The sequence below is a fragment of the Stegostoma tigrinum genome, chromosome 31 (genome assembly GCF_030684315.1).
Source record: "Stegostoma tigrinum isolate sSteTig4 chromosome 31, sSteTig4.hap1, whole genome shotgun sequence".
NCBI lineage: Eukaryota > Metazoa > Chordata > Chondrichthyes > Orectolobiformes > Stegostomatidae > Stegostoma > Stegostoma tigrinum.
The window spans coordinates 38881454-38892713 of record NC_081384.1 but is presented as its reverse complement, the minus strand read 5'-3'; the positions used below and the strand labels follow the sequence as shown (position 1 = coordinate 38892713).

The 11260-nt window shown below is 46.3% G+C and overlaps 1 protein-coding gene across 3 annotated transcripts in view; it reads left to right on the top strand.

The window, feature by feature from the left end:
• The first annotated feature begins 1434 nt into the window (after positions 1-1434).
• Positions 1435-11260, top strand: part of kcnh6a (potassium voltage-gated channel, subfamily H (eag-related), member 6a) — a 220707-nt gene continuing 210881 nt past the window's right edge. For 2 of the 3 annotated variants that reach the window (XM_048560822.2, XM_048560823.2), the window contains exon 1: positions 1437-1920. In XM_048560822.2, the coding sequence (XP_048416779.1) occupies positions 1845-1920 (76 nt within the window). In that variant the 5' untranslated portion in view covers positions 1437-1844. Of the gene's footprint in view, positions 1921-11260 lie in introns of all 3 variants that reach the window. The other variant, XM_048560824.2, reaches the window with a different exon arrangement.

Genomic DNA, 11260 nt, shown 5'->3' with positions numbered 1-11260 from the left:
TAGGTTGTACTGGTCCTTTCCTGGGAATGTTTGGTGGGGACTGTTTAGAGGAAACTTTGCAGTACCTGTTCTGGGAATGTTTGGTGGGGACGGTGTAGAGGGAGATTTACTCTGTATCTAACCTTGCGTCCTACCTGTCCTGGAAGTGTTTAATGGGGATAGTGTTGAGGGAGTTTTACTTCCAGTTTAAAAGAGTAGCGTGAGTGTTATTTTGTATCTATCCCTGTGCTGTACCTGTCCTGAGAGTGACTAATACTGAGGAGCTCAAAATTGGTTCAAAAATGGGTCATTTTTAAACACCATAGTTTAGACTCATCTCATTCTTTCTCCTTATAAAAGAGGACAAAACAGAAATTGCTGGAAAAAATGTTTTCAGTTTTTTGAATAATAGGGGAATTCTCATTATGGTGAATATTGACAGCCCCTGTACTGTTAATGGCTGGCGGTTAAGAAGGCATTTAATCATGCTTTCCTTCATTGCTCATACCTTTGAGTAAAGGAGTTGGGATGTCATGTTGAGGTTGTACAGGATGTTAGTGATGCCTCTTCAGAAGTACTGTGTGCCCTACTATATGAAGGACATCATTAAATTGGAGACGGTTCAGAAATGACTTACCAGGATGTTGCCAGGAGTGGGGTGTTTCAGTTATAAAAATAGGCTGGAACATTTCTCGCTGGAGCATAAGAGGTTGAGGGGCAAAGATACAATGTATAGCAAGGGTTCTTTCCCTGTGTGGGGGAGTTCAAAGTCAGTGGGCAATTTTAAGTTGAGAGGAAATGACATGCGGGGCAACTTTTTTGCACAGAGAGTGGCTGGTGAGTGGAGTGATCTGCCGGAGGAAGTAATGGATACAGGTACAGTTACAGCGTTTGAAAGGCATTTGGTTGTGTACATGAATAGGAAAATTTAGAGGGAATTGAGCCAGGAGTAGGCAAGTGCGACTGGTTTAGTTTGGGAGAACATGGTCAGCAGGGACTAAAAGCAAAAAATCACAGCGAATCAGACAGCCTCCATGGAGAGAAAGTTTTGAGTCTAAATGCCTCTTCCCCAGAGCTGGCAGCGTGGGCTAGTTGGACCGAAGGGTCTATCTCCGTGCTCTGTGACTCTACATCTGGTGGAATTTTAACCCAAGGGATGCAATACACATTTATATGTTTGTATGTTTCAAACACACAGAAACCAGGAGTTTATTGTGCCCCTTTTAAACTGATTTTAGAGCTGCCGTGACCTTGGTTTGACCCTCTCCAACGTATTATGTAGAAGATCATTTCATCAGAATTTAGAATGAGTTGTTTGGGAATCTGTCTGCAGATCCTTCCTCAGAGTGGAGTTAATGAATTGCATCCTTGGGAACAGGGCAGGGTCACAACAGCGGTATTGATTTATTGGTGTTCAATCCTAAATGCCGCTCGGCCAGCAGCACCTGCTGTACATGTCACCAGTCCCTGCTGCTTCTTCTGGCAGCTGTTTGTTCACTGGGTAAACAGTTCATTTTGTGTGTGTGTGTGTGCGTGTGTGCTCCAACCCCTCCTTTGTCTGGAAAAGTGCCTTTGTTTCTTTAATAAGCCAAGAGATTCCTTCTCTTCTTGTCGCTGTTCCCCACCCCCGCTCGCTCTCTCTCTCTCTTTCTGGATTGGAGGTTTTCATCATTTAGATACTGTTGGGAGGTGTTAGTTCGATGATGGAGCCTGAATTTCCCTCGAGTCCTGTGTCTTGGTAACAGAGTGCGGCTGCTGGAGGGCGTGTTAGCTTTACACACTCAGAGACAGAGACGGGGGGACATGGGGCAGCAGACAGTGCCTGCTCCAAGGAATTAGCAGCTAATCGAACACTTCCCGACAAGATGCCGGTTCGAAGGGGCCATGTCGCGCCTCAGAACACTTACCTGGACACCATCATCCGCAAGTTCGAGGTGCAGAGTAAGTACTGTTTTGTTGGGGATGGGGATGGGGGAGGCAACTGAATCAGTCTGCAGAATCCGGGATCCCGGCGTGAAGTGAGAGGCAACAGGGGATCTGTGGGTGCTGGGATCCAGTGGCTCCCTGGCTGGTGCCGAGAGCTGTTGGGGGGACGGGATCCAGTTAATGGAAAATGACGGTGAAACTGACGCCAGTGCGGAGCTTCTGGCTGTGAGGCCGGTGCGCACACACTCCACAGATAGAGAGACACACACACAAGAGATACACACAGTGCATACACACACACACACACACACACACGGTCTTACCAGACCATAGGGCTGCTCTGTATTTCGAGAGAGAATGAGAATTCTGTATTTAGAGAGAGACACCCGGTGGTGGTTTAACCTGTCGGTCACCACACCACAGGTGAGGGGAGAGGTTGGAAGGGTAACCTCAGCCTGTGATGGGAATTGAACCCAGACTGTTGCAATCACGCTGCTTCACGAACCAACCAAATGTTCAAACGCTGCAGACACGCACACTATATTCACCCACACGCACATATATGTAGATATACATACACACCAAATATATGCATGCTACACCACATATACACTCAGATATACACATGCCACATATACACAGACTACACACACACCATAAACACATCATATATATATACATACTACATTCCCATGCACCATATATACATACACACTACCCCTGCATTAATACAAACACACCACATGCATATACACACACCAAATATACACCACATATACACACATTACACTCAGATATACATGTGCCACATGTACACACACATACACCACATACATACACACTGCACTTATATATAGAAGCCTATGTACACACACTACACACAGTGTAATATACACACTGCACTCACATGCACACAATATATGCGCACATTACACTGTGGCACAGTGGTTAACACTGCAGCCTCACAGCACCAGGGACTTGGGTGCAATTCCACCCTCGGGCAACTGTCTGTGTGGAGTTTGCACATTCTCCCCATGTCTGCGTGGGTTTCCTCCGAGCGGTCCGGTTTCCTCCCATAGTCTAAAGTTGTGCAGGCTAGGTGAATTGGCCATGTTAAATTGCCCCATAGTGTTCAGGGATGTGTTGCTTCGGTGGGTTGTAGGTGGATGGGTTTGGGGTGGGATTCTCCAAGGGTCGGTGTGGACGTGTTGGGCTGAAGGGCCTATTTCCACACTGTAGGGATTCAATGATCTATGATCTATTACACAAACATTCACATACCAACCACATATTCACACAATATGCTCACATTCATGTACACTTACACATGCCACATGTACATATGTACATAAACACATATATATGTATGCAAAGCGCATTTAGAAACACAGATATGCAGCAAAGCCATCCATAGATACTAGTGTATGTATATATATATATGTACACTCGGATATATAAAAGGACATATATGCATGCATAAATCCATACACATGCACATTTACAACCTCATATATGTACAAGCACACTCAAACATATATGGATTTTTGCACATGCACTAGATAAACACCTATAGTTATATAGAGACATTCATATATGAATATACAGGGGAAAAGGGGATGTTGTAATGTGACATTACCAGATTAGCAATCCAAAGACTCAGGCTAATGATGCTAATGATGTGTACTCAGGTCCCACCACAAAACCTGTAAATCAATTAATTCAATTAATAAATCTGGAATTAAAAACTAGTCTCAGTTATATGACCATGAAACTACATTTGACTGTCACAAAGACCCATCTGGTTCAATACTGTCCTTTAGGGAAGGAAATCTGCCATCCTTACCTACACCAACAGTAATGTGGTTAATACCTGACTGTAAAGCCAATCAATTCAAAGTAAATTAGTGGTGGGCAACAAACTCGTCACTGACTCCTACATCCCAGACAAGTGTAAAGAAATTAAATACGTTTCTATTTAGACACGACTTTTGCATATACGAACAAATGTATGTATATACACACACTGGTGCGTAAACATGTGTTGTTCTACAGGGATCTCAGCTAGCTTGGTTGGCTGGACAGCTGGCTTGCAGTACACAGTGATGTCAACAGCACAGGTTAAATTCCCACGTCAGTTGATCATGCAGGTCACACCCTTGCCTGAGGAAAGGTGACCCTCGGGCTAAACCATCACCAGTTGTCTCTCTCTGATGACAGAACATCAGTGCAACCAGTTTAGACAAACATGAAGACAACCAGTATCCCTACAGTGACTTGAACTTTTATACGCCTGTTTTGTTGTACTCACTCATACACGGAAGCACATATATCAGACACATTCTCACACATACAAGCAAGTATATATTCATGGGCTTGACGCAGACACATCCCCCCCCCCCCGCCCCATTCTCACATAGCTACTGTTTCTCTATTGTTCTGCTCTTATTGAACTTGCTGAATTATGATGGGGAGTTACATATAGTCACCCAGTGACAGCAGCAATACAGTGGATGGGCTGGAGGTACTGACAAACAAAGAGACTCAATCCTCCCACCCTCAAACATGGGGAATTCTCAATGCATGGAGTTATTAGGATCGATCAGTGTATGACAGCGCAGTGGTTCAGTGATTAGCACTGCTCCCTCACAGCACCAGGGACCCAAAATTTGTTTCCTCCCACAGCCCAAAGATGTGCAGGCTAGCTGGACTGGCCATGCTAAATTGCCTGTAGTGGCCAGGGATGTGTGGATGGATTAGACATGGGAAATGCAGGGTTACAGGAATAGGGCAGATTGGGATCCTCTTCAGAGGGTTGGTGTGGATTTGATGTGCTTAATGGCCTGCTTTCACACTGTTGGGATTCTGTGACACCATAGTTATTTTATACAGCATTCAGTGTGAAATATTCCTCTGTATTTATCACCTAGTTGCAGGAAGGAGTGTGTTGTCAATGATGCTTGACACAAATCTCTTTAGCTTATCAAAGAAATATTTCTATTGAAATAGCACTTCTGTGACTTCAGGATATCACAAAGCACTTTGCAGCCAATGTAATAGTTTTAAAGGAGCTGCTGTAATGTAGTAAATGTGACAGCCAATTTGAGTTCCTACTAAAAGCAATGTGATTATCACAGATAATTAGTTTATTGATGGGATAAATATTTTCCTGCACGCCAGGAAGAACTCTCCTTTTCTTTAAATACTGCATTGGGATCTTTTGCATTCACCCAAAGCCTGGATTTAATGCCTGATCCAAAAGACATCACCTCAGACAAGGCAGTATTCCACAAGATAGTCCGTCTGGACAAGTGTGCGCCGTGTGTGTGTGCATGTGTGTGTGCACGTGTGTGTGCATGTGTGTGTGCACGTGTGCACTGGGGGCAAGGGTGGTCACTTATTACTTGTATATCAATATTAGTGTACATACCCTGTTTTTGTGAGTTATAAATGCATGATTTGCATGCACACACACAGATACAGACTTTCTCTCTGTCTCTCTCTCTCTTTTTCTCTCTCGCTGTTTCTCACTATGATCCACAAGGTGTTTATAACCAGCACCATATATCTATAACCCTCATCGTGACATTCATTCACTGGCCCTCTCTCTTTGACTCTCAGGGTGAGTCCGTAGGTGCCCGTACAGACTGACGTGTTTTCTGCAGTGTCCGTTACACTTGGGGCAGATGGTGGTCGTGGGAAGGGGTGGATGGGCATTGACGTGGCAGCGTGCTCCTTACGCTGTTTTTGCCTGGCTTCCATGCTTTCCCAACGACAAGTCTCAAGGTGCACAATGCTTTCTCGGATGTTGCTCTTCCACTTTGGATGGTCTGGGCCAGTGATTCCCAGGTGTCGGTGGGAATGCTGCACTTTGCCAGTGAGACCTTGAGGGTATCACTGAAGGACATCCTCTGTTCACCCAGCGCAGTTGGCCCCACATTCACTGAGCCATGCAACCTTTAGCTGAAGGTTGTTTGTCACCAGTAAACCATGACCAACTCTTTCACTCAGAAGGTGGTGGGAATCTGGAACTCATTACCTGTAGGAGTGGTGGAGGCAGAAACCCTCATCACATTGAGCAGTATTTAGATGTGTGTTTGTGATGCCAAGGGACACAAGGCTATAGACCGAGTGCTGAAAGTCAGATTAGAATAATGAAGTGGTTGTTTTGGACTGATGCACACACGATGGACTAAAGGGCCTTGTTCTGTGCTGTAGATCTTTATGACTCTGTGAGTTTTCTTATTCAATATTCCAGGCCCACAATTACCTCTGATATGAGTGACTACTCCTCTGGTCACTGCAGGTGAAGTCCACTACGAGACTTGAACAAGGCAGTGTTTAAGTTGAGGAGATACCTTGATCCTCCTGTAGTGGAGTTCTGGAATTGTATTGGCCTTTGTGTTAGGTGTTTGGGGGCAAAGGCAACAGGTCAGAAAGTCTCCACTATCTCTTTCTGACACAGTATCATCTTTGAGCTAAAGACAAGGCAATCTGCAGCTCACGACCTCCTCCTGTAGGGTCAATACAGTGTCAGAGCTGGAGGAGCACAGCAGGTCAGGCAACATCAGAGGTCATCGATGAAGGGTGTAAACCCAAAACGTGGACTTTCCTGCTCCTCTGATGCTGCCTGACCTGCTGTGTTCCTCCAGCTCCACAGTGCACTAACCCTGACTCCAGCATCTGCAGTTCTTGCTATCTCCTGTAGGGGGCAGGACCTGCACAGTAGTTCAACACCTCAATTTCTGACAGTGGATAGAGAGAGCAGTGTGGCTGCTAAATTCTGCCCAAACCTCTTCCTAGGTTGAACTAAAAGTACAGATCCATCCTGGGATATGGTTCGATGAACTCTCTTGAGGACACGGTGGCTCAGTGGTTAGCACTGCAGTATCACAGCGCCAGGGACCCGGGTTCAATTCCAGCCTCGGTAACTGTCTGTGTGGAGTTTGCACATTCTCCCCATGTCTGCGTGGGTTTCCTCTGGGTGCTTCAGTTTCCTCCCACAGTCCAAAGATGTGCCGGCTAGGTGGATCGGCCATGCTAAATTGCCTGTAGTGTTCAGGGGTGTGGGGGTTATAGGGGAATGGGTCTGGGTGGGAAATTCCAAGGGGCGGTGTGGACTTGTTGGGCCGAAGGGCCTGTTTCCACACAGTAGGGAATCTAATCTAATCTAATCTCATCCTGACAGAGCCAATCAACACCCATGTATCTAGGTGGTTTGTTAGCCATGATTTGACTGATGTTTGAAGACAATCCACCCTGATCGCCCTGTTATTGTTCACATAGGGACAGTTAATGAATGAGCTGAAGGATTGGGAGCTGTAGTTAATATTTTGCCTCTGACCCCTCACCTCTCGTTTTGACTGCCTCCCACGAACAGTGGGACTAAAGCCCATTTTAATATCCCACATTACATTGTACTGATAACAACAGAGAGTCAGTCCTCCTAGATTTGTTTCATTCCAAAGACTTCCAAGAGGAAAAAAGAGCAGTTTAAAAATGAAACCTTCATTTTCAATACTAATACATCAATGTTTGATATTTAATGTTGACATGAAACCTGGCTGTTATTTAGTGTGTTAGTCACAAGAGGCTCTGGGGAGAATTGCACTTGATAATATTTTCTAAAACAAATAATTAATCAACTCAAATTGCATGCACCACCAGAGATGTACGTAACAGTGCTGCAAACTCAGTAGCTATCAGTGCCGTAACCAGTGTGTACAACAACAGAGATAATGGGAACTGCAGATGCTGGAGAATCCAAGATAATGAAATGTGAGGCTGGATGAACACAGCAGGCCAAGCAGCATCTCAGGAGCACAAAAGCTGACGTTTCGGGCCTAGACCCTTCATCAGAGAGGGGGATGGGGTGAGGGTTCTGGAATAAATAGGGAGAGGGGGGAGGCGGACCGAAGATGGAGAGAAAAGAAGATAGGTGGAGAGGAGAGTATAGATGGGTAGGTAGGGAGGGGATAGGTCAGTCCAGGGAAGACGGACAGGTCAAGGAGGTGGGATGAGGTTAGTAGGTAGGAGATGGAGGTGTGGCTTGGGGTGGGAGGAAGGGATGGGTGAGAGGAAGAACAGGTTGGGGAGGCAGAGACAGGTTGGACTTGTTTTGGGATGCAGTGGGTGGAGGGGAAGAGCTGGGCTGGTTGTGTGGTGCAGTGGGGGAAGGGGATGAACTGGGTTGGTTTTGGGATGCGGTGGGGGAAGGGGAGATTTTGAAGCTGGTGAAGTCCACATTGATACCATTGGGCTGCAGGGTTCCCAAGCGGAATATGAGTTGCTGTTCCTGCAACCATCGGGTGGCATCATTGTGGCACTGCAGGAGGCCCATGATGGTCATGTCATCTAAAGAATGGGAGGGGGGGTGGAAATGGTTTGCGACTTGGAGGTGCAGTTGTTTATTGCGAACCGAGCGGAGGTGTTCTGCAAAGCAATCCCCAAGCCTCCGCTTGGTTCTGCAAAGCGGTCCCCAAGCCTCCGCTTGGTTTCTGCAAAGCGGTCCCCAAGCCTCCGCTTGGCTTCTGCAAAGCAGTCCCAAGCCTGCGCTTGGTTTCTGCAAAGCGGTCCCCAAGCCTCCGCTTGGCTTCTGCAAAGCAGTCCCCAAGCCTGCGCTTGGTTTCTGCAAAGCGGTCCCCAAGCCTCCGCTTGGTTTCTGCAAAGCGGTCCCCAAGCCTCCGCTTGGTTTCTGCAAAGCAGTCCCCAAGCCTCCGCTTGGTTTCTGCAAAGCGGAGGCTTGGGGACCGCTTTGCAGAACACCTCCGCTCGGTTCGCAATAAACAACTGCACCTCCCAGTTGCAAACCATTTCCACTCCCCCTCCCATTCTTTAGATGACATGTCCATCATGGGCCTCCTGCAGTGCCACAATGATGCCACCCGAAGGTTGCAGGAACAGCAACTCATATTCCACTTGGGAACCCTGCAGCCCAATGGTATCAATGTGGACTTCACCAGCTTCAAAATCTCCTCTTCCCCCCACCGCATCCCACAACCAACCCAGTTCGTCCCCTCTCCCCACTGCACCACACCACCAGCCCAGCTCTTCCCCTCCACCCACTGCATCCCAAAACAAGTCCAACCTGTCTCTGCCTCCCCAACCTGTTCTTCCTCTCACCCATCCCTTCCTCCCACCCCAAGCCGCACCTCCATCTCCTACCTACTAACCTCATCCCACCTCCTTGACCTGTCCGTCTTCCCTGGACTGACCTAACCCCTCCCTACCTCCCCACCTATACTCTCCTCTCCACCTATCTTCTTTTCTCTCCATCTTCGGTCCGCCTCCCCCCTCTCCCTATTTATTCCAGAACCCTCACCCCATCCCCCTCTCTGATGAAAGGTCTAGGCCCGAAACGTCAGCTTTTGTGCTCCTGAGATGCTGCTGGGCCTGCTGTGTTCATCCAGCTTCACATTTCATTATCTTGTACAACAACAGATCTATTTTCACCAGTGCTATACACCATTGTCAGATCTATACCATCCCGCAGAACACCAGCACTGTGCCCCAGTGCTAGATGGACCTGTATTTACTGGTGATGTGGCTCAGAGATATGCAGTGACTGATGTATGCCAATAATACTCTACCCCAGTAATACACAGTAAGAAGCAGCTACCTATTGGTACTGTATCATGGTGTTGCATATTATCAGACTTATTCCCACCAGTACACATCCCATTGTTGTGAAAATGTAGAACATCGTAGAATCATTGATTTGTACAGTACAGAAGGAGGCCATTCAACCCATTGTGTCTGTACCAGCATTCACAGGGCAAAATCCTCCCTCCCAATAAACAGTGGAGAACATGGTAAGAAGGGGAAGTGAGTGGGTTGGCATCGGGGGAATGCCCACTAACTTCCCATGATTGTAGGAGTGAAGTTCTGGGCAGGAAGGCCCAAAGTCCACATTCCCACGCTGGCACTAATTAAGGCAATCAAGTGGTCAGTGAATGGTCACTGAAGGGCCGCAATGAACTCTGTGAGAACACTGACAGCCATCACAAATGGGAAATCTGAACTGTCTGCCTGAGGCTGGTGTCGGGAGGGAGTTCTGTGAGTGATCCAGGCACCGACAGGGGACAGGAAAGGTTGCTATTAAAAGCCAAACTTTGTTACATCCACCATTGTATTAAAAAAGGAAGATTCCATTCACAGAAGGTGCAGAAGGAGGCCATTCAGGCCTTTATGTCCATGCTGGTTCTCCACAGAATTAGTTCAGTCTGTCTCATTCCCTGGCCGTGTATCCTTAGCCCAGCCTCTATCCAATTTCCTTTTGAAGTCATTGACATTCTCTGTTTCTACCACCATCGTGGATAGTGTGCTCCAGGTCATTACAATCAAACAAATGACACTTCGTTTCATTCCCAGCGTCTCTTTCCCAAGACGTTGTATCTGTGTTACTGTAGTTTTTGTATCACAAGAAGGAGGAACTAATGTGAACAATTTGCTCTTTTCTACCTCACCTAAATGTGTCAAATCTTGTACATGTCTATCACGAGTCCAATTTGCTCCAAGGAGAACAACCCCAGCTTCTGTGACTGAACCTCATCACTAAAATCTCTCATCCCTGAATTCATTCTGAGAAACATCATCTGTTTCCTCTCAGGGACCCTCACAATCTTCCAGAAGTGTATGGACTATAACTGTATGCAGTGGTCTACTAGTGGCCTGATTAGCGCTTATTGAAGGTTCATCATAACCTCCCTGTTTTCATACTCAATATGTTTAACAGTGAAACCCAAGATCACTCAATATTGTCCGACCACCTTCACCAATCCACCTTCACACATATTCAGATTCCTCTGTCGCTTTACATTCTGCAGAGCAATGCTGTTCAGGCTACATTGCCACACCATTATACTTTCGGCTAAAATACTTCACCCATTCCTCTCTGTATTAAATTCCATCTGTCATAGAGTCAAACAGCATGGAAACAGACCCTTTAGTTCAAACAATCCATGCCAGCCATGTTCCCAAACTAAACTAGTCCCACTGCCTGCATTTGGCACATTATCCCTCAGAACCTTTCCTATTCATGTACTTATTGAAATGTGTTTTAAACATTGCAATTGTACCTGCATCCTTCACATTCCTCTGGAAGTTCATCTGCCCATGTGCCACTGTGGGTAAAAAGTTGCCCCTTATGTCCTATTTAAATCGTTCTCCTTTTACTTTAAAAATATGCCCCCTAGATTTGAAATCACCCACCCAAGGGAAAAGGACCACATCATTCTCCTTATCTATGCCCCTATGGTTTTATAAACTTCAATAAGGTATATACAACTTCCTAAACTCCAGTGAAAGATGTCCCAATGTTTCCAATATATTTTATATCTCAAACTTTCCAGTCCCTGCA